Source organism: Hippopotamus amphibius, chromosome 9 (genome assembly GCF_030028045.1).
Source record: "Hippopotamus amphibius kiboko isolate mHipAmp2 chromosome 9, mHipAmp2.hap2, whole genome shotgun sequence".
Taxonomy (NCBI): Eukaryota; Metazoa; Chordata; class Mammalia; order Artiodactyla; family Hippopotamidae; genus Hippopotamus; species Hippopotamus amphibius.
In genome coordinates, this window is record NC_080194.1 from 12,410,844 (window position 1) to 12,435,316 (window position 24,473).

Below are 24,473 nucleotides of genomic sequence, written 5' to 3' on the forward strand. Positions count from 1 at the left end.
ATCATAATGTCTATTACTTTACTTTGAGATATACTTCAATAAAAGATTAAGCAAATACGGCAAAATGTAAACAATTGTTAGATCCAGGTAATGACATATACAGATATATGTACACACACACACGTTATTATATTAGTCTACTTTTTTCACGTTTAAAGTTTTGTTAATCAAATCAAAAGGGTGAAACTACAAAACAAGAAAATGTGGGCACATAACTCCTAAGACTCAAATTTATCTCTGGGAACAGAAAACATGAGAGTTTATGTTCAATTAAATACACTCTACAGTTAGGGTAGATGCAGACTCAAGCATGAAGTTAAATAAAGACTTTTTGTTGAGACTAGCATGAAGATAGTACACGCCAGGCACTTAATGTTAGCTGAATTAATTTGCTTACCGTTTGCATGGATTGGAATGGAGCTGCATTTACATTGATTCCACTGCTATGTAAAGGTTTGCTTGTCCCAGCCTGGAACACCTGAGGCTGAGAAGCAGCAGGAAGGGATGATGCTGCTGTAGTCTGGTCTGTATTTAAAGAGATTGCTGCCTAAACACAAAGTGAACAGACGTACTTTAGTGGTAAACTAAGCCAAGTCTACTTCCCATACGTATGTCAACAAACTTAACTACTTTATGAAACAAAAATACTACAGTGCATGCATTAAGTCCAAAAAGAAGAGACACTATATTAGTAGTTATTTACCTCCACCCAATTCATGTATAAGTGCCTCATCAAGTTTATATGACCTGGTAACAGAACTTGCCTGAATCTGGTCAATTGGTTCCTTTTGTGGTCGTTGCTCCGTAGCATGAGAAGGCTGGTACAAGGGTTGAGATGCTGTATATCCCTCACTTGTGGATGAAACCAAAGGAACCTATAAAGAAGTAAAGAAACCAAAGCTTTGTTCTATTATAAACCAACTTTAATACACACAAAGCTAAGAAATAGATACACCTGTTAAAGAGACTATAAAACCTAACTGCAAAATTATATATGTTATTAAAGCTCAAAGTTAAATAAATCCTAGTCCAGTTATAAAGTTCCCCACAAATGTAATGTAGATAACATCTACACTAAATTTAAAAACTACAAAATCTAAAATGTCTTCTCAAATTCTCAGTTCAAAATTAAAAAGCTTCTTCCTTCATTATAATTATAGAACACAGGGATTAACAAAAAAAATTTTTTAGTTCATCAAAAGAAAAGTAAACGTAAACACAGAAATAAAGGCTACAGATACCCATGCCAGGTGGACACTGATCAAATTCATACCTGGTTTTCATAAGCTACCTAAGAAAGAGACCCAAGGAATGATTAAAAACAAAACAAACCTGAAAAAATATCACTCTCACCTGTGTAGCTTCTGGTTGTACAGAAACTTGATTAGGTTGAGCAAGTCTAGATTCAGAATGAACTGCAAAATTGACCCAAAAAAAAACTGTCATACAAATCAAATTTTTTCAGAGATGTCATAGTACCTTTTACTTGGTCTCTAAAGTCAATTTCCTATAGCCAAATCCTAAATGAACTTTTTAGCACTCATGAAAATAGAGAGTATAGGTAGGATTTTAGCTTTCAAGTGAGCATTTTCCATTGATAGTCATCATAAATCAACAGTCACAACAGCTTTTACTTTGTTTTGTGAAGCATCAGTGACACAATACTAACAAAGAGGTATAGAGCAGATATCAATCAATGCTACTGTTATGCATGAAGAAGAGCCTTTTAAAGCAGTAACTATAAAGCAGCATTACTCAACACTTTGAGATAGATAATATTCAGTAACATTGTAACATTATCAGCTTTCAATATAATTTCAAATGTTTCCACTGGAAAAAATAAATAAAAATATGCCTTTAAAAAGCCTACATTCAATTCAGTGTGCAGATTACTGCCAACTCTCACCATTACCACTACTCTCCCAAATCCTGGTTAAACAGGTAATAAAAAATACAGTATCTTTGGTTAGTCATTTGGAAATCACCCGTTTTCACTTGAGAGTCTAGTGGACTCAGAATTACCTGAATATCTAAAGAGCTTTACAGGTTACATCAGTGCTGCATGTGTTGACTGGCACAACTAAGAAAACTATGTATTTTCTTCCTCTGGTAGATCTCAAAAAATGAATGAACACTGGTTACTTTGAGTCCGATCTCTTTTCTAACTCTTGGTAGAAATATGAGCTCCCTTTCCATTACAGAAATCCTAACGACCTTACCATATTAACTGTGTTCATTAAACATGTTTTACCAGCAACTCCTTTTATGACATTCAAGATTAACAACATTAAATGTGTTACTTTGTATAGTTCCACTTTTATGCTCTAAATGCTGACATGTTGCAGGAAAAAAACAAGACTCAAAATTACTAATGGTCCTAAAGAGAAGCCCCACTTAACACAATACAAAGGCACCAATCCTATTTAGCATGCTGCTGTTTCAAATAATGGTATAAGAACAGCAAGAGTCTGAAACTTCAGCTGTCTTCTGGTCTATCTCTTCCATTTGCCTCTTAAGCATTCCCTTACCCACTTCACTACTGCATCTCATTTTTTATTTAAGTAATAAAATGTTCAGAAACTCTCCTTAAAAGTGGATATCATCCTTCAGAGAAAGACACTTTCATTATTTTTATTCTTAGGTTAATTCTGAAATTTAAAAAGCCAAGCAAAATTGCATTTATACACAAAATCAGGCAAAACAGGTGTATAGTTTCACAAGTCAAGAAGTGGTTACTATGGGGCAAGGAGAGAGGCAACTAGTGACTGAAAGGGAACACAAGTAGGCTTCTGGGGTACTAGTAATGTTCCACTTCTAGGTGCTGGTATGTTTGAGTTTGTGAAAACTCACTGCACTATAAATCTGCATGTACTTTTCCGTATGTCTACATGCCAGTAAAGTTACAAAAAAAAAATCCACCACCAATGATGGAACTACAGTTATCGTTCAAATTATAGGAAAAAACAGTAACATTTCTTATCAAATTACAAGATCTGATAGTATTGAAAAGAAAAAAATTAATTTTCATAAACTTTACAAAACCTGAAACCATTGGCTGTATACCTTATTTCTCACATAAACATGTATCATTACTAACCTGGAGGGCAAACCAGCTGGGGTATGTCCATATTTTGTGCTGGATTCATAGGCTGTGCAGATACAATGGCAGGATCAAGTGTCTGGTTTTCAAAATCCAGCATTGAATCCTACACGTGTAGGTAGGATATAATGGAATTAGGTTAAATAATGAAAACACAACACTTCTGTCATAGCATGTGACTAAACTGCACCCACCTGTATGAAATTATAGGGCCCCTGCATTTGCGCCATAAGGTCCTGTACTCGCTGTCTTCTCACGAGGGGATCTGCCTGAGCCACGGGGGTCAAAGAGTGGGGCTCTGGTACTGAAGGAGATGCAGCCTGAGGTTGCTGCTGGAGTGAATTTACCACCTAAAGTGGGAGAGAAGAGGGGAGCAGGTTGGCAGAATGACAGAGCTCCACTCATTACCATCATTACTGGTTCCCATATTACATATGCCACCTACACTGTGAACAAAATAGCAGACTTCAATATATTCAACCTGACCAAATTTTGCCAAGTTTAAGATTCTGATCAATACTATCAACTTCTACAACTGCTCCCAATTCCACAGGGTCGCCATGTAGCATTTTAGATGTACCTTGTAAACTGCTTTCAAAGAAAGACTATCTGTTTACTTCCTAAAATCATGTATTTTGCTTAAACTGTTAAGCCTTTTATATTAAGTAAGCCTATATATCTATATCAAATTATATCTATCTCAGTACCTGATATACTGAGCATTCAAGAAATGTTAGCTATTATCATCAAGTTTTGAGTTCCTATCACTTCATTTTCTCTGTCAATATCATAAGATGAAGCTCTATCACCTCATCGAAACTGCTACAAAAGGCAAAGCTCACTTTATCATTTTCCTAGCTCTAATAATTTCTCCTAATTATTGTTTTTAGTAATTCCCTGCTCTACTAAGAAATATTACTAATTTTTATTACATCAAATTTATATTCCTCTGCCTGGTTTTTAAGCCTGGGCAAGTCACAATTTGATTTCCTTTATAAGCAACACTGAGCAAACAGAGCCTGGTAACCAAACAGCAGTAGGGTGAAGGAGAAGCCTAAGACCACAATCCAATATATCCCCTGTAGGGTAGTCTTTCTGAAGGCTATCCATGTGGGACCCCAGATTTTTACAGAGCAAACTGATAACAGACAAATCATGTACTTTAATAGACAGAGTAACCTCATAAATTATACGTGGATATTTGTATATTTTTTGTAATTGGATCAGCAGTGATTATATTAGATATTCAGAGACAAATCACCTTTTAAACAGAACAGTCTTATACAATAAGTTTGTTAATATAATAAATTTACTAGTAATGCAAAAAACTTATACAGTCTAAATTTGTTCTTAGGAGAGAGAAAAATTACTAATTAAAGACAAGACGTCAACCTTGTAACAGAGAACTCTTACCTCAACTGTTTCAACTGTCCACTCATCTACCTGCTCCTTTTCACCACTGCTGAACTGTGTTTCTGCCATAAATTGTCTATTTACATACTGCAAAGCAAAGTAAATGTTTGAGACCTCTGTTTGAAAGGCAGAAAGGGAAAGTTAGCATAAAATAAATATCATACCTCTGTTGATTCAACTTCACTTTGTTCAGTGTATTCTTCTGCTGGCTCAGGTTCTAAGAGGTTAAAAAATGACACAAAAGAGTGTAAGAAATCTTTTTTTAAAGTTAATAATTCATTTAAATCCAAATAAGTAAACAGTTCACCATCACATAGTCTGAATTTATTTACAAAGTTACAGTTAACAGTAAGTTTCTATATTTTATTGTTCTTTCAATAATATATTTAGAAAGCATTTTCTGTACCATTTACTCCAGAATTACTTTAGTTTCAATAGTAATTATTCTGGATCACGTATAATGCCAATAAAGCAGCATCCTAGTCTCCATTTTAACCTACTCAGTAAAAGAGGTAAAGTTGGGGGAGGTGGAAACTGCCTTGGGAATTCCCTGGCAATCCAGTGATTAGGACTTAGCACTTTCACTGCCCGGGCCCGGGGTTCAATCCCTGGTCAGGGAACTAAAATCCCACAAGCCTCACAGCACAGCCCACCCCCCACCCCCCCAAAAAAAGACTGCCTTATACTGATCTGCAACCATAAATTCCATCAATGTGCAATGTCCCTTCTAGCTTCAACCTAACAGCTAACACTTGTATAAAGTGCTTACCATATGCCAGGCACTGTATATGTACTTTACGTTATCACTTACTAAATGAAGAAGCTGAGGTACAGAGAAGTTCAGTAAGTTGCCCAAAGTTACATAGGTAATATATGTCATACTCAAGATTTTATCCAGGCTCTCTAATTCCAGAATCCATGCTTTTACCAGTTACAAAATTTACATTCCAACAGTGCTCCCAAAAGTACTCAAAACTGTATTCATCAACTTAAGCTATCAAAAAAGTCCTCATAGTAAGCGCTTACCTACATATTAGTGATGTACTAGGTGCTAGAATAGATCTCTGGAAGATCATGGAGTTACAATCTCTTCATCATAAAAAAAACAGAACAAAACCTCATACCATTCACCTCACATACTGGCATGGTAAGCAGCAATAAATCTGTACACATCAGCCAAAAATCTATTTGAAAAGCATTACAACAGTTGTCCCCTCATCCATCCTCCAGCCTAGCAACACTGCAGCAAGAGAAACACCCATGTGTAACAGTGATCAAGATCAATAAGATAAACAATTGATATTTAATACCTCTGGGAATTACTCTTAATGTGCTTGGTCTTAATATTTGGTCATGCTTAAAGTTTCTTTAAAAATCTAAGTGTACATTACCAACTGTAAAATAGATTGCTAGTGGGAAGCTGCTGTATAACAAAGGGAGATCAACCTCATGATGGGTGATATCTTAGTGGGCCAGGACAGGGAGGGTGGGAGGGAGTCGCGGGAGGAGGGGATATGGGGATATATATATAAATACAGCTGATTCACTTTGGTATACCTCAAAAGCTGGTAAAGAGTGTATGTAAAGCAATTATATTTCAATAAAGAGCTTAAAAAAAATCTAAGTGTACAAATATAACTAAATAAATGTACAGCTTGAACTTATGGCAAAGGAAAGTAAAACCAGGACCCTAAACTAAAGCTCATATCCACCTAAGTACACTCACCAGCTTCAGCTACCTGGTCTTCAACTGTAGGTGCTGAGGCGGCCTCTTCTTCCTCACACAGCCCATTCTGGTGGTTGTGGGTGCTGTCAAAGTAGTTTGACTGGAAAACACGCTCAACAATTTCCTTTAGAGCTTTATCTGGAAACAGAGTATGAATTATAATCTTGGACTATCTGAGGATGCCTGACTTAAAAGCTTCAAAAATCTATAAAATACTGTGGTAGGAAAAAAAAAAAACACTCATCAACTGTTACTTAAAAACATAAAAACATTAAATTCCAACAGAAATTTATTATAGAATAATAGGGAACAAGAAATTATTTGAGTAAATTTTAAGTATTTTAAATAAGTTAGTCCCCCCAAAAAGCTGACAATTATCATTTATTCATTCAATTAGCACCTAACTACATGTTAGGCAATGTATCAGTTGCTGGCGCTAGAGAAAGCTATGTAAAAGATACAGCATCTGCCCTTCCTAAGCGAAGAACCCAATAGAGAAGAGTTATCAGATATTCACAAAAAGAGTAAAATTACATCTGTGAAAAGTACTACACAAAAGTATAATGGACTGGACCTAATCACAGAGAAGCCATGGGAGGCTTTCCTGGTGTAAGGGCTGTAAGAGCTGAGATCAGGAAGATGAGTAACAGAAGAGGAAAGAAGTGTTTCAAGGCAGAGGCAACAACATTTACAAAGCCCTATAGAGTGCCAAATACAAGAAAATTAAAAGTATGTGCTGAGACTAAAGCACAGGGAATAAGAAAAAGCATAAGGAAAATTGAGTCTGAAGAGACTGGTAAGGGTCAGAATATGCAAGGTCTTACAAACTAAGGACAAATGTATATAAAATGTGATTAAAATTATTAAAAGATTTTAAAGCAGGATGGATGGTGAACTCAGTTAAGAGACTGCATTAGACAAGAAAAAGGTGGAAAAGTAAAGAAAGAGAATTAGATTCAAAAGGTATTTAAAAGGCAAATAAAATTGTCAGAACTTCGTACATAAAAGGGGCAGGGCAGTGGGTAAAGGTTTGTATCACGAGTTAATCTCAATTTCCTGGCATTGTATAGTAGATGTAGAGCAAGACTATTAATAAGTCACTATACAGAAAAATGAAACTTCAGGGACAACATTATATCAAAGTATTATAAAACTAATGCTATTAAAAGTAAAACTATCAGGAATTCCCTGGCAGTCCCGTGGTTAAGTGTCTGTGCCCTCACTGCCGAGAGCCCGGGTTCAAGCTCTGGTCACGGAACTAAAATCCCACAAGTTGCGTAGCACAGCCAAAGTAAGTAAGTAAATAAATAAGTAACCGTTAACTTTTGAATGTTGAACACTTCATATGTTTTCCTTCCCCCTACTTCAGAATCTCCTGCCTCAGAACTATTGTAAAAAAACTATTCCATGAAAACTGAATGCACATAAAAATACTAATTTGAGTAAATTATATCTTTCTATTAACTATAGATAAAGATGTTACATTCCTCAGATGCAGGAACGAGGCTAGGTAGAAAATAACACCAAAACAAGGTACATACAGGCTTAGACTTTAACCCTTGTTACTCCTCAACAGTGCCCATGAAAACTGTATTAGGCTTGACCTAAAGCTACTTTTTGAAGCTAACAAGTTTATACGCATCAATTACTTTCTAATCAAACTTCAAGTGAGGAACCCCGTACATATTTGTGCTAACTAAAATCAAGAAGCCAAAAAGTTTTTTTTAAACAAAGAAATACAGACAACACAAGTTAACAAACCAAGAAAATGACTTCTTACATGAAAAGATACAAAAGGATTGGTTCCTCCTATTTGACTTACCCATTTCCTTAAAGTAAATACACTCCAAATTACATCATACAGTTCTACCAAAAAAACCCTGAAAGTTCTTTTCAACCAAATAGTTAAAAATAAGGTATAAACAGATATTTTTGCCTTAACATGTTCAAAAATGTACTTCCCTAAATTGGCATTAAAAATAGCCAAGAAACTATTCCCTGATTTACCAAAGGTTTAAAATCTAAAATTCCTTATTTACTGAGGTAGAGTAATTAAAAACATCCTTTAAGAAAAAATATTCAACATACAACTGCATATTTACAGTTAAGGAGTTCACATATAAAATAGTGGTCTAGATATTAACTTTTGTAAAATATAGAAGAAAATGAATGTCCCAAATTAGCAGAAGTCTAAGAAAAACTAAAGAAAGACTAAGGTATGACCACGAGTAGAATGCATGTGGTGTAGTCAATGTTTTCCACAAAATTTCATCCGTAAGGAAAAACCAGTCCCCATCTAATACCAAAAACAACGAAAGTCAATTTGGTGTTAACCTGTCCACCTCAAGCAGAATAAGTTATGAACAAAACCATGTTAATTTAGGTCTCCCATCTTTATGGATTTTTGGTTGTTTGATGCTGGTATTCTGACTTACACATAATTGCAAAAAATGAATAAAAAGATACAAAAAGGAAATAAACCAAAAAGTAAACAGTGGATGAATGTTATTTACACAGTCCTAAAGTTTCTTCAATTAACATTACTTTTAAATAGGAAATTAAATTTTAAAGACTCTTAGTCACAAAATCAAAAGCTGTCAGTGATACTCACAGGTTGTTCCACATACAGGTTTTTCCTTCCCTTCCAGCAAGTCCCACAAGTGAATGGAGGCATGTTCATACTGCTCATTCAACCTTATAATAAAAATAAAACAGCTAGTTAATTACCTTTTAGTTGTCAACTCAACACAACATTTAGAAGTTTCTATTATCAAATACCACTATACCTCAAGCTCATGTCCCGTTCAGGGTCTGCTAATTTATAGAACTCATCCAACAACGACAATTCCTCCTCAGACAATATTGGCACTCCGTTCAAACCTTGTTTCAGGTCAGTTCTCACTTCATCATCTCCCAATTTGTCCAAAACGTACTGCAGCTCAAGTACAGTTTTTAAACGTTTCTGTTCAGCTTCTTCTCTCATAAGCTGCTCCCGACGTGCTGTCTTCTTTATTGTTTTCTGAATCTGCACAAGAATATAAACATAAGACACAGAAGTGAGTTTCACGAAACTCCTTTACTTCAATTTCAGGTCCAATGTAAATAAGACATATTTCACATATTTCATGTGTGACTCTGACATACAAAAGAATGATTCCCAACTTAAAAAGTTTAATAAATGATTTTAAGTAGCTGTTAGAAATTCAAAACACATCTTTTCCTAGAAGGTGTTACACTACGGAAATGGTACCAATGAAACAATATATTTGGGATTTGCTTCAAAATAATCTAGCAAACAGGGAAGAAGGGAGTAGGTGTGAGTATAGATGAAATTGCCCATGAAATGATGTAACTGTAGAAGCTAGGTATGGGTAAATGTGCGTTCATTATAGTCTTTTCTTTAGTTTTTAAATTTTCCATAATAAAAAGTATAAAAACTAAAAATTTTAAAGTTCCGAGACAATTAAAAAAGAAACCCAACCACAGCCACAGTAAAAAAATCTTACCTATATCTATCCTCAATGAAAAAATGGTTCAAAATTCTAATTTCAATTACCTACTATTGACTCACAAGGAGATGTCAAACCCACTGCTACCCTCTCATCCCAAATAATCCACCATTTCCATTCTAGGAAGAAAAGCAGGAATAAGAAAATAAGTCAAGAAAAGAAAAGAAGTAAGATGATAAAGAAAGCCACTCTGGATGAACTGAGTTCAAGCAGGGAAGAATATGAAGACTAGAAAAGGCAGACTAGAACTAGGCTAAAGAAGCTCTTGAATGCAAAACAAAAGTGTTTAATAACTGTGGAAAGCGCAAAAAAAGATGAGTTAAATAAAAGGCCTACCAATGAAATTAAAGGCCCAGTGAAAAGTTCCTGAAAACACTACTGTTAAAATAAAAGGAAAGGAGAATATGAGTATTTTCATTTACACAGTGACAGTAGCTTCAGAAATAGATTCTATTTTAAATTGTATATAGCAATTCTACTTCTATGACACCCCCCCCCCCTTTTTCTTTAATCAGAAACAAGAAATTGGGCAGGGTGCAACAAGCCTGAGGCTCTGACCTAAGCAGTGGAACAAATCCCTACTGGGTGTAAATTAAATTTTTCTTAACTCCATTTTGAGGGGTATCATTAATATTTTCCACCTTTAATCAAATTTAATAACGAACAATAATATTGAAATATATTACTTATGCATCAAATACTGTTCTAAGCACTATTATTGCCATTTTTACAGATTAGAAAACAAGCAATGTGACAGCCTCTCCTCTCTCCCTTTTTCTCCCACCCTTTCCTTTCTACCCTACTGGCTGTTTCTCTGGAAAACCCTGACTGATAGAGGCATAGAGAAGTTAAATAACTCTTTCAAAGTCATATAACTATTAAGTAAAAGTGGCAGAAACAAGATTCAAACCAGGCAGTTTGGTTCCAGAATCAGAACTTTTCATCTCTGTACTGCACTGTCTCTCATCACATAATAAACTATTTTATTTATTTCACCAAATCAGAGGCAACTTTATATTTCTCCAAATAAGCTAACACTAATTCAGAAGGATATTGATTTTCTGGTCCTAACTTTCAAGAAATTATTTGACTTTGCTCATATTTAATTTTAACCTGTTCCCAAAGGCTTTTGTCACATCAAAAGATGTTTGGGGAAAAACACCACTTTGTTGGATTAAGAGTTGATACAAGAATAGTGTATCAGTTGGCCACATCCCTTAAGATCCCTATGGATCTGTTATATAAATAAGCCTCTTTATTTTCTGATAGTTAATGGGATTGTAACACAGTCATGAGGCATAAAGGAATACATGGAAGATAAATGTCTACCACCTTTATATAGTCATCTCTTGGTATCCAATGGGAATCAATTCCAGGACAACTCCCCCCCCACCTCATGGATACCAAAATCCATGGATGTTCCAAGTCCCTTACAATCCACCTTCTGTATCTGCAGATTCAATCAACCCAGGATTTCAATCCTTGGATGCAGACCCCGTAGATACAGAAGGCTGACTGTATACATTTGCATAGATAATTTTTTAAACTAATGATACATGTCTGTCATACATGAAACTCAGCCCTTTTAAAAGGCATCTTTCAGGTGTTACATTCAACTTTACAGAATTGGAAAGCATCTTAGATACAAGTGGATCCACTCCCCTCCCCCTTGCAGAGAGCGTATCAACGGTAATGTAAGAACTAAAACTCAAAGAGACAACAAAATTTTCTGCCATCCTCATTTTTAATACTTCATAAACATATATGCCATCATCTTTTACTTACATCTTGGCTTAATGCCATGAAACTCCTCTGTAATTCTTTTGCGAACTCCAAGTTATTTGTGACTTCCTGGTACTTAGATACGGCATCCTAAAATAGCAAAGAAAAAACCCAATTTTACTGGAAACACAAAAAATACAAAATTAATTTTCTTATTAAAAATAGTGAGCATAAAATCTTAATAAAATGTAACATCTTTACCAGCTGATCTTGATTAAGCCTTTCCCCTTTGTTCATTCGTTCCTGATAGTCATCAAGCTTGCCCTATATTAAAAGAAAAAAATGATATTCCATTCTGAAAAGTATATACCAGCTTAACCAAGTTAACAACAAATCCACATAATTCTCTAAGTTTGTCTCAAATCTTGCCCTAAATATACTTTTTAGATATACTACAGTTTAAAGTTAGTATATAAAATAGTTTAATTAATAGTGAATTTAAAAATGAATTTAAATACCCCAGCCATGCTGAATGATACCAAATATTGTATTATAAGCCAATGATAAAACACTGCTTATTCTTTAGGTTTCTCCAAAAAGATATGCATCAGATGGCCTAGGCATGATACTCACCCACATGAGTGAGGGCCACAATTTGGTGAGGATCCCATTTATACCCAAGTGAGCATATCAGACATTTTATTTTATTAAGTGTTAAATTGTTGTCCCTGTCTCCCCCTGCCAAAGCATTCGTGTGATATAAAAAGTTTCTTTTTCCTTAATAAACACATGTACATATTGTCTTTGCTATGCCTCATTCATTTCCCTTGAACATGAAATAACTTCAAGCTTTCATATCACTTACAAGCACAGTACACTAGTCAACGGCTTTGCTTTTGTTATTTTCTCACAAATGTAATTAAATGTACAAGAGTGGGGGAAGAAAATTAAGCCTCTGGTTTAAGGTCATCCTTTTTCCCCCCTTGCTAAGGTGAAAACTTTGAAGGTTTCCTAGGCTACTACTATTAGATTAGGACCACCCCACCCCACCCAGGTACTGAAACACAGTCAAAAACTCAGATATTGTTTTAAGGGTCAGAGGAGAGGGAGTAAGTAGAAATCTAAGTTAAGGGGAGACGTTTCTAAATAATCACAATAAATTACAAACATATATAGTTCTTTACCCTTAGCAATAATAAAATAATCAAGAAACCAAATACAGGGACTTCCCTGGTGGTCCAGTGGGTAAGACTCCGTGCTCCCAAAGCAGGGGGCCCGGGTCTGATCCCTGCTCAGGAAACTATATCCCGCACGTGTGAAGCAACTAAGAAGTCCATATGCTGCAACTTAAGATCCCACATGCCACAATTAAGACCTAGAGCAGCATGTATAAATGCATACATACATACATACATACATACATACATATTAAAAAAGAAAAGAAACCAAATACAAAGTAAGGTTCTGACAAAACTCATTCAGAGGCACAGAAACAAGTTTAAAAGCAATGCCAGAGAGTTGTTTAGGTCAAATGATCCACTTTCTTTATAACAGAAAAGACAGCAGTCAACTTTCATAACCATTCTACCCTAAATTAAAAAGCCTATCACAATTCCTTAGTTATACGGAAGGTAAATAAAATCAATACAATCATTAAAACATTAAAGGATGATGAAACTATCCAATTTCATTTAGGTGAACTATTTACACAATCAGTAAGCTTACAACTGAACACATATAAAATTCAAGTCTACCAGATGAAAAAATCAGGATTTTTACACTGATATGACAGGCCTAACCCTGTGCGCAAAAGATGAGCTCAACTGCCTCAAACACTCTGAGGATGAACAAAGACAGCTCATTCATTTTTTTAAAAAGATAGGCTACTCTTCTAAGAAATAAAAAACTAAAGTTAAGGTCTGCTTTTAATTATGATTTAGGATGTAATAATAGCATTATAATCTGCATTCCACTATTCAGAACATATAAACAGAAGATATGCAAACAGAAGGAGGGCCTGAAATCTACTGCCAGTACAGTTAAAATTCTGGCAACCAGGCAAAGAAAAACTACTATTAACGTATACCTTGCATTTATTATCTTCCCTTTTTATGGTATTATACATCTTTCAAGGAAACTGTTGCTAAATCAGAACACTAATACACGGTGAATGTACTACATATCCCACAAGGGATAGTTTTACATACCTAGCTTTAACTTCATCATTTAATATCTTGAGAACTTAAAACTCCTAAAAACTGTTTATATATATATATATATAAAAATATAAAAAATTTTTTTAAATGTTAAGAATGGTACCTGAGTGGAAGAATCACAGGTGGAATTTTTTCATTTGTTTTGTACGCTTAGAATAGTTTATATAATAAAAAATTAAAATCTTGTACTATATAAAAGATGTTAAGATTGTCAGACTTCAGGATATTGTCAGGACTTTCATCTATAATAATCCTTGCATATGAATCTATATTATCCTAGGACAAAATATCCTATAGTAGAAAAGCTCCAATTTCCTACACAATAGGAAATTTACTATTCATCCAACCCAGAGATCTAGGGCAGATTACATTTTCTAAAAATGGCTCCCACCGCACTTCCCCATTAAGAACTAGTCCAATTCCACTCCCACTGTATTGAGTAGGAGTCAACCAACAGAATACAGTGGAAGTGATCCCACATGACTTCCGAGGTTGAATCATAACAGCAATGCATCTCTGCCCTGTTTGGTGGTCACTAAAACCATTCATGTTTCGAACCCTGAGCCATCATATAAGAAGTCCAATAACCCTGAGGCTGCCATGCTATGAGGAAGCTAAGCCATGAAGAGAGGTCTCATATAAGAATGCTGGTAAGCAATCCTGGAGTTGTCATCCTAGCTCAGGCACCAGACATGTGAGTAAACAAGGCTGAGTCTTCCCAGCTGAGGCTCCAGGCATCACACAGCAGGTCAACCCCACTGTATGCCCAGTCTGAATCCCTGACAGGCATCGTCTGTGCACATGATAAAATGAGATAGATGTCAGAGAAGTCTGTCAGACAGCAATAATTAGAAGGTTAAGAGGTAACTGAAGAGAAAGCAGCTACTTTGTGAAACTCAGCTTCATAGTACACATCTTCATGGAATAGTCACCAAAAAAAGGATGCAAAGAGACCTCTCTGCAGCCAAAATAAAGATCTATGCATTAAATACAAGTAGAAAAATTGTTCATTTGGGGTTAAAATTTGCAATGTGAACTTAATCATTATATAACTAAGGAATTGCTTGACAAACTGATAGATCCAACATTAACCTCAATAAATACAGAAAGGCAAAGTAAAGGGCTCCAGACAAACACTGTTTTCTTTCTTCCCTAAGCTAGAACACAGTTCCTAACATATAAACTGGTAAAGACAAATTTAACTACTCATATCACCAACATAAAATGAATTTTAAGTATTTTTTCCCCCAGCAGAATGAAGTCGTTTTTCTAGCATCAGATAGCTTCATCAGAAAGCCTACCACAATAGTGATATAACTGAAACCTGCCCTCTTAGATTCTTTCTATATTGAAATATCTATCTTGGAAATTCAACTTAGGGTTCCTTTTTTCAACTACTGAGCATGCTCAATATATTAAAAATTCATTTATGGCACCACATATGAGCAAGATAAAAATCAGGCCATTTTCCAGATTACTCAGAGTCTCTAAAGCGGAACTATGGGATAGAGCTGGGATAGACGTTAGCCAGTAAAAGTCAAAAGACTATAGTAACATAATACTGAAAAATAATTACCCCAACGAGTGCTGCCCAGTCCCACTCTCCTGTCTCTGTTGCCTATAATAGGTGACAGTATTCATTATGTGACATTCAAATTTGAAGTATCACGGAGGCACTATTTAAAATCACATTTCATCTAAGTGGAAACTGAAAGAAAGGGCAATTAAATAACTTGCCTAAGGTCACATATCCCAAAAAATCATGTCTGCCTCAGCACTTCCCCACCTTGTATTCCAGCCACTGCTACATTTCATTTCTGCCCTCCTGCTGTTTTCCTCCTTTTCTTTCTCCAGAATGCAGTACACCCAGATCTTGCATTCTTCCCAAAGATTTTTTCATCACCACCAAAGTTACTTTATTAAAATTTTTTTTTTTTAAATTCACTACAGTGCCATTAGGGTGACAGAAGATAAACATCCAAAATAGCTGTTCTCTAGAGCTTTCCTTCCTTCCTGTTATAACCAACAAATTCCATAAATGAATAATTGAAAAAAATGTTTTTTAATTAAACAATTAAAAAGAAATGGCAGAAGAGATGAGAGACTCCAAAAAAACCAAAAATTATTCAACTAGACAACTGTAAATAGTCACAACAAGAAAGAGTAGGAGAGGAGACATCTTTAGCTTGACTATCTGGGAAACTATGTAACTCTTTTTCTCAATTAAGGGGATCTCCAAACTGAGGCAGAATACTTAAAAATGAAGCCTAACATAACAAAAGTAGTAGGAACACCTAGCTTTATCTTAAATTATTTTATTTCTCCAGGACAAAGAAATCACTTCTGTAGTACTGAAAGAACCTGCAGAATACACAGAAAGACAAAGACTTCTCTTCCTCTCATCTCTCCATAATCTTCTGTGGCCCCAGACGTTATTTCATGTTCCCAATCCCTGAATTCCTTTTCTTCACCTAGAAACGTCAGTTCTGACTTTGCCCACGTAGTGATAGGCAGCTGATCTGCCTCCAATTCACCTTCCACCAATTCAAATGAGACTTAGTTGCTAGTAAAATTCACAGAAGACAGGAAAGGTAATAAGAATGAAGTTTCTTCAATTTTTAAAAGGAGGGCAGAGAGAATATACAGTACAATCTACTGATGATTCATAACAGCTCTCTTCAAACGCTGGAAGCCTTCACATGCAGAAGTCTGAGTTGTTACAGAAAACATAACAAATATTAAACAGTGGCGGCAGGGATGTAACTCTAACATCATGAACTTAAGAGCTGTCCAAAAATTAAACAGACTTCTACTGAGAAATGAGCATTCTACCAGGCCCTATAAGACTGATTAATGCAGGAGGTCAGTGAATACCTGCCAAGACTGCAGGATTCCTGAATACTGAAGAACAGCAGGACTTCCCTGGTGGTGCAGTAGCTAAGAATCTGCCTGCCAATGCAGGGGACCCAGGTTCGATCCCTGGGTGGGAAGATCCCACATGCCGTGGAGCAATGAAACCTGTGTGCCACAACTACAGAGCCTGTGCTCTAGAGCCCGAGAGCCACGACTACTGAGCCCAAGTGCCACAACTACTGAAGCCCGCGTGACTTAGGGCCTGTGCTCCACAAGAGAAGCCACTGCAATGAGAAGCCTGCGCACCGCAACGAAGAGCAACCCCTGCTCGCCAAAACTAGAGAAAGCTTGCATGCAGCAACAAAAGACCCAATGCAGCCAATAAAAATAAGTAATTTTTTTAAAAAAAGAACAGTAAAAGGATATTAAATCAGATGTTATCTAAAGTCCCACTGTAAGATAATTTTTCAGGCATATAACTAAGTAGGAGTTTAACTTGACAATATTTTTCTCCAACTGAAAAGAGAAAAAAAAAAAAATAATCCTGTAAAAACCTTTATTCCTTGTCCATGGCAGTAATTATGTATTGTAGTCAAGTCTGACTGAATGGAAGCACCTGACCCTAGTCGGAAAATAAAAAAGTTTAAAGAGTTCCAGCATCACCTACTTTGAATTATATTCTTATAAAGCCTAAATAAAGCTTGTGCATTTGAAAAACAAAGGATCAAAAAAAAAAAAAAGAAAAACAAAAGATCATACATAATCTTAAGAAGTCTTTCAAATTATTAGTTGCTTTAATCAAACTACGCATTAGGACGAGTTGGTACAACCGAACAGTTTATATACTGCTGGGAGTTCAATGTAGAAAGATGTGAACTGTAATTCATTTAAAATGGAGACCAAATATTTTTTCCCATGACTAAAGTATATCTCAGCTATTTCTATGTTTGGATAAGAGTATTACTGGGAATGCAATGAAATTTCTAATAATTTACAATGGTTCAAATCAACAACCACATGACCTCCTTCCTAAGACCATTAACAAATCTTGCTTACACTACTTAAATTTTAAAATAAGTGTTCTACTCATGAACTCTTCTCACTTAAAAAAAATAAAAAGAGAATTCTTCAGGAAAAAAATCCCATTTCAATAAAAAACAGTGTAAGTAAACAGCTCTGTTCAAAAAGCATTTTCCCCTTCATGGATCAATCCATTTTAACAGGGTTTTACTGATGAAGCTACAAACATTTCTATGTAATGATTTAGTCAAACAAGCAAATATTTCTTTAGCATATACCATGTGCAAGGCACAGAGTGATGTTAGTAATAGTCTCTGCCCTCCAAGAGCTTTCTACCTATTTAGAAAAATACATAAGGTAAGAGTATAAGGCAATATAAAAATGTAAAGGAAGTGTACAGACAATGGGTAGCACACCAAGTTAAAGGAAGCAGACTGCATGGTCAAGAAGCATACCTTCCCCTTTCCTCAGGAAACATGAATTCTGAACTCTGCTCAGTAAGGTCTCTTTCATCTATGTTTTTACACTCATATTCTATCCAACAAAAGCACTGGTACATAGCTAGTGCGAAAAATAAAAAGATGAGAAGTCAAGCACCTTACGATTCTAACTTTGACTTTCTCTTCTGCTACTCCTCTCATTCTTCTCTACTACATACATGCTATTCATTTCCTCCCCCCAAAGGAACTAATTATTAAAAAATATCCAGAAGCTTGGAATACAAGAATTAAGATGCAAAGGTTGACACACCTCCTACTTCTCTCTACTGGTGATGCTAACCCCAAATCTTCTGGTCTGTAACATACCAAGTTTGAGTAGAGACTGGCAAATGTGTATTTGGGGCTTACCTAAGCATTGAGAGAAACTTCAGAGTTTAAACTTTAAGGAGTTCATTTCATTACAACAATGTGGATGTCCCAATGATACCTGATACAATGGGACTTGACCTGTACTGCTAGTCGCTGGAGCTCATTATCTAGACAGCTTACAAACACAAATTCAACCATGAGACTTTAATAAAGGTCTATCAAAGAAAAAATAAAAGCCTTTTTCCTTTTTCTTTTAGCTTTTTAAGCAGAGGAACTCTAAAGTATTTGAAGTAAAAGGCTTTACTTGGTTCTACAGGATCAGCTTAAACATGAAAAATTACACATGTTGCAGAGCACTACAAATTCTAATTACCCCTCTAAAATATTACAAGAGACCTTGGAATTCACCCATTTCAACCTGGGTCATTTTACATGAGCATCTCAATTTCCTCTTCCGCAAAGTGAATTGGAATAAATTCTAAAATGGCTTTAAGCGCTTAAAAAAAATCTTACTTAGATTCTGTAACAGCATGATAATAAAATTAAGGCCATATTGTTTTAACTTTAAACTTTTGCAAGTACTTATTATTTTTTTTAAAGATGAAGCAGTACTAGGCTAATCCTCATCTAGTTCTAAATGTAAACTAAGAAACTACATAAAGTTATGACAAATTGTAGGCTTAATCTCTAAGTCACACAAAATGTATTCTGATACAAGTATTTGCCACATGGGAATTATCCTAGAGTAAAATAATATGGCCAGGCTAAAATAATACGTTCTCATGATCATACTTAGGATCCTACTCTTATTCCACAAAAAGGTAGTCATGTTATCACATGTTGGAATTTACACCTTTTCCTTTTTAACTTCAAATTTTAAATATTGTCTATGTCACACACTCACAGAGCACACCCAGACAGGCAAAGGGAAACAAATTAAGCATTATAAATACTTTTTTTCTGTGACAAGGTGAATGCAAAACAAAGTACTCTTGCCCTCTGCATTGCAGAGGAATAGTTCATACAACCAATGGAGAAATCAACACATTAGAGATTTTAACTGTCAAGAAAACTTTCAGATGTTATTCCCAAGAAAAGATTTTGCTTATAAAACTTATGAATTTTTTATTTCAAAATACTTAAAAGAATTCTGTATAACAGCTGCATTGAAAATTCTAAATAGAGGCACACTGCATTGCTCTGGAAAGAAATGTTACCTCTCTAACAATGACAGCATCCTTTTTCAGAATAATATTAACTGCAAAGATATAAAGACCAAAAAGACTTTAGGAAGTATGAAAAATTGTACACTTTGGCTATCACTTCTGGTCACCTATTGTTTACAAAACTGCCAGACCATTTTGCTAGACAACACAGATTCATGTTTCACCTACCAAAGTCACTGTCTGAACTTACTGTCTAAAAACTATATTTGTAAAGAGTATAACAATTTTAAATGTCATCTATTAAAACATCCTTTATTCTACATCAAAATTGATTACATCTTACCATATAAATGAACTCTCTCTTGAGTTAAAATTAAGACTTGGTTTCAAAATATCATCTTGCATAGCCTAGGGCCCAGTTCTATGCCAACAAACTGATGAAGAAATCTAGGCAATCACTCAATTCATTATTACCTGTACTTTAATCAGTTGAAAGATTAGTAAATGGAGTTTTACACTTGATTCTTTTTATTATAGTTGCATTTCTTCTCTTTGCTAAATACTCCTGTAGTCTTTATAAGCCCAAATTTCAAAAAGCCACCAGGCCATCTAGTTGCATTACATAACAGGATCATATTTCATCAAAGTTAAGCATGCATTCTCACTGAACAGATGCTCAGCTTTCCAACAATGGCTCCAGTTATTAAAAACTTCAATACCTTTGTTTTTTCAACGAAGTGCAATAAAATTATTTCAATTCTCTATGTCTTATTGTGATATCACTTAATCAAGCAATAATTTTTCTCAGGATACTTGAATTTAGAACCCCTGGATAAAGGCATTTTGTCCAGCAGGCTCCTATGAACAGGTCAAAACTAAAATACAACTCAAATATAACTTGCTAAAGGAACTGAAGTAAAAGGAAATCCAGTTATGAACAGTCTCTTACTTTACTCCACAAGGGTTTCTAAAAAGGTTCAAAACTGATTTGTAAGTAAATCCTACTTTAGGTGTTTTAGAAATGCTCATTATTAAAAAATGAAGCATAGTTAAATCCTTTTATACAGTAAATCATCTAGATATAGAAAAAATTCAATTTAAACTAGAAACTAGATGTGCTTAGAGGAAAATCCAAATGCCTTGAGTTTCTCAAAAAGTAAAACCTAGAGTTTTAATAGTAATTAAGTCACAACATCAGTCCTGCCAACTCAACTATTTAACAAGTAGGTAGCTCAGTCTGTGAGTTATCAAAAGCATTACTTAATCGTAATTTGACCTTTGGCTATCTAGCACCCAAACACTGAGAAGACAGAAAAAAAGATATAAAATGCATTTGTTACTTTGTGTAGTGTATTAAATCTCCATCATTACAAAGGCGTTTCTCAGTACTTACTGGCTTAGTCTATCATCTCTGTAATTATAATTACATTACTTCCTCCTCTATAATTGGGAGGGAAGGGGGCAGACAATGTATGGTAATAGAAGCCTATACACATGAATGACCTGTCATGGTTCAGGCCCTCATAGGGCTTATGAAACTAGATTTCTAATTTTTTCTGAAACAACTGAACACCAGAAGCTAACAGTCACTTCACAACTAAGTTACCTAGTAATCAGTGCCTAATTTTTACTATAAACATCTTTCAAGAATCATTTTTCAGCCATTATAATATAAATATAAGATGTCTACACTTAAAATACTACATCATTAATATTTATCTTTTGAGTCCCATGCTAGAAGAAAACAAATTTTTTAGGAATTTTGAAAATTAAACCATTCAAGCATTAACCAGATTGAAAGGATTATTTGCTGCATTAAGAGGTTTTTAAAAGGTACCTAAGTCTCAATTTCAAATACAGTAACAAAAACTAAATCAGATGACAGACTCATAAGACACTGGTCTTGTGCATGCTTATCCTATTACACATTTGAATGTAGATCCTTAACAATTAAAATGCTTTTGTTGCTTTGTTAAAACTGATAAATCTATCATATTTCAATCATTTATAATAAACCACACTTGTTTAATCAAAATAAAGGATCAGCAAAAGGTAGAAATCCACAATTAGTGCATCTCCCAATTTCAAATAAAATTCAACTAAAATTTAAAAACTCTGAAAATGTTTTAAAACTCCCCCCAAAATGTAAAATGAATCATTAAACAAGTAAAATAATTAAACCCCAAATATCACCTGTTTTCTTCAAGTTTTTTCCCACAGCCCCAATTTTAGTCAAGTAGTTGCTATCTCAACATCTTAAGCAACACTATTAGGTGTCTGGCTAAATAAACACTTTAAAATGACTTCGTCAAAATTCAAGATGTTATAATAAATGTTTTACTAGAGGCAGACAAACAAGCTATTAAAGGAAAGTTTTTTTTTTCAAGGTAAAAAGCAAAAGTTTACATAATAGTTACAGATGTAATTACCCCATTTTTGTACTACTGATTTGTTTTCCTTTTCCACCTCCAATCTTACTGAAGGTTGAATTATTCACTCTGCCAAGACCCTTTCTCTCCACATACAACACAAACACACACAGGCGCGCACACACGTGTCCCTCTAGACAGAGCTGGCACAGTCTTGCGCTGAAAGCATAAAACAAAAGGCCAACTTGAAGACAAACCTCACTGTGTGACCTACAACGGCTAAAGACTGAATCCAAAAAATTGTGGGTGTGGCTCGATTTTGCTTTTTGGAGGGGGGGCGCGGGAGGACAGTCCGGGCGGCTGCCTGGTCTCTGCCCTCCCCCTCTGCTTTCGCTTTGTGCTCACAATGCAGCTCCTGTAAAGCGCTTCCCTCTCCCCGCAGCCGCCGCCATGTTAGACGCGCTCTCCATGTGCCCAGAGACCTGGCGAGCCCCTCCGCCTGACCCGGGCCCACCCCTCACCGAGTCTCGACCCGTGCCGTCTGCCTCCCAGCCCTCTTTCTAGAATCCCCGAGGCACACAAAGCCGCTACAGAACATCCTCTCGGGATGGGGTTGAGCGTGAGGCTCCGGGGGGAGCCCAGACAACTGAAACAAAGGAGGAAACCTAGGGGCGCCCATGAGATGCGGGCGGGGGTAGCAAATCTAAGACCTGCTCGGGAGGGGCCGGATGGAGAAGCGAGTCTGGTGTGAGATCCTAAGAACACTTCCCTCCCGAGGGAGAAGAGGGGCCGCCGCGCAGGCCTCGAGTACACGGCAACGCAGCGGACAAGCCCCGAGGCTACAGCACGTAGGCCGCCCCAACTCCACGAGGCCGTCAGTTGGGCCCTGAACGCCCCCCACCCCGGGACCTCCTCATGTCCCCCCGCTGACCCCCGCCAAAGAAATCGGGCCTCGGCCACGGAGAGGAGGGCATCACACAGTTACGCCCGACGACGGGACAGACCCCCACCCTCACACAGCCCGGCCCCGAAGGCCGAGGCCTGGCCCCCAGCAGCCGCAAGGTAATGAAGAGGCCCGGGGGCCCGCGCCGCGTCCGCGCCAGGTGACAAGCACCGCCCCGCGGAGCCCACTTTCTGACCATGAAGCTCCGGTTTCCTGCGGGGGCCGGAGGCCGGGGCAGCGTCCGAAACGGGGAGAGGGGAGGCTGCGGCAGTCAGGGTCGGAGCATCAAACCCTCCCTCCCCCGCCAACTCCCGGCACCTTTTTCTTCTCCAGGTTCCGAAGTTTCTTGTCGATCACCCCGAGAATCTGCTTCATGGCCTCGGTCTGGACAGCGCCGGTGCCGGTCGTGGGGTGCTGAGAAGCCGGCGCGGCGGCCCCAGCCCCCGCCTCGCTCCCGGAGGGGCCCGACGGGGGTGGCGGCCCGGACGACTTGCTGCCGCTTCCGCTGTGGCTGGTGACCGAGGGCATCTTGAGACCGTGAGGGGAGAGAAGAAAAAGCGGGAGGAAGGACAAGAGCGGCGAGTCAGGCGGCGGACGGGGCGAGACGCGGGACAAAACGCGCAGCGGGCGGGAGCCTGCGCGAGCGGGTGGGGGTGGGGACGGGGCCGGGGCCGGCGCGCGCCGCCTGGGCAGGAAGGGGCAGCGGGCGCGCGCGCGACCCGCCAGCGGGGCGCCCCGCAGGGTCTCGCCCCGCCCCCGCACAGGCCGCCGGCTCGGGCTCCCCGCCCCGGGGGCACCGGGGCTCTCGCCGGGGGCGGGGCCTCGCAGCACCGGCCGCCAACGGCCGGAGCAACGGTCCCCGCCGGGGAAGGCCGGCCCTCGCCGCCCATCGGGGAAGGGAGGGAAGAGGTCGGGGTTGGGAGGCGGAGGAGGGTGGAGAAGGGCACTGGAAATGGCCGGGGGGGAGGGGAGACTCGAGGAGCAAGCCCCTCGCGAAGGTGCAGCCGATCCGGAGGTAAAGGACACTCGGGGCAACGGCCCGCTTCCCCTTCAGCGCCTCGGTCCGGGGTGGCGCTCACCGTGCGCGCGCGGAGGCCGCTGGAGATCCCGAGTGGGCGGCTGCGGGGGCAAGGGTGGCGGTGCGTTCCGAGCAGTGTCGTGCGCTCCGTGGGCACAGGCCGCTGCGCCCTGTCCCGCTGCACCGAGAGCCGCTGCTAGTGAGGCGGAGAGCGGGGAGCGGGAGGGACTTAGGCAGCCAGCCCTCTGGGGCGGAGGGGGCGGGAGGAGCGGCGAGTGGGGGCCTTCGCGGCCGCTCGGGCTGCCCGGCGCGAACGCCTGCGGGGAAGGGGCCGCCCGGCCTCCGGTCCGGCCTCCGGTCCGGCCTCCCGCCCGGCCTGCCCGAGCCCCTGGCCCGGGAGGCGCCGGCCCGCCGCAGGTCAGCTCGGCCGCCGGGGAGGCTGCCGGAGCGGTGCCTTGAGTTTCGGGCGTGATCGAAGCTAGGGTCCTTCAGGCGAAGTCGCTTGACGTCCAAACAGGGACAATAGGTGTCAAGCCGCTGGATGTAGAGCTGGCGACTGCCCTGCGAAGAGCCCTTATGGGGGTGGGGGAGGCAAAGGTTTCTGCAAGT

At 38.3% G+C, this 24,473-nt stretch overlaps 1 protein-coding gene across 1 annotated transcript in view; it reads right to left on the minus strand.

The window, feature by feature from the left end:
• CAPRIN1 (cell cycle associated protein 1) overlaps positions 1 to 24,084 on the minus strand; it is a 33,130-nt gene extending 9,046 nt beyond the window's left edge. Inside the window, exons 1-14 of the mRNA XM_057748127.1 lie at positions 23,926 to 24,084; positions 23,165 to 23,374; positions 11,732 to 11,794; positions 11,534 to 11,620; positions 9,026 to 9,264; positions 8,851 to 8,933; positions 6,240 to 6,377; positions 4,678 to 4,730; positions 4,514 to 4,600; positions 3,295 to 3,450; positions 3,098 to 3,206; positions 1,354 to 1,415; positions 761 to 875; positions 398 to 543 (exon numbers count right to left, since the gene is read on the minus strand). Of these exons, the coding sequence (XP_057604110.1) occupies positions 398 to 543; positions 761 to 875; positions 1,354 to 1,415; positions 3,098 to 3,206; positions 3,295 to 3,450; positions 4,514 to 4,600; positions 4,678 to 4,730; positions 6,240 to 6,377; positions 8,851 to 8,933; positions 9,026 to 9,264; positions 11,534 to 11,620; positions 11,732 to 11,794; positions 23,165 to 23,374 (1,548 nt within the window). The 5' untranslated portion in view covers positions 23,926 to 24,084. The remainder of the gene's footprint in view (positions 1 to 397; positions 544 to 760; positions 876 to 1,353; positions 1,416 to 3,097; positions 3,207 to 3,294; positions 3,451 to 4,513; positions 4,601 to 4,677; positions 4,731 to 6,239; positions 6,378 to 8,850; positions 8,934 to 9,025; positions 9,265 to 11,533; positions 11,621 to 11,731; positions 11,795 to 23,164; positions 23,375 to 23,925) is intronic.
• Between the last annotated feature and the right edge of the window lie 389 nt (positions 24,085 to 24,473).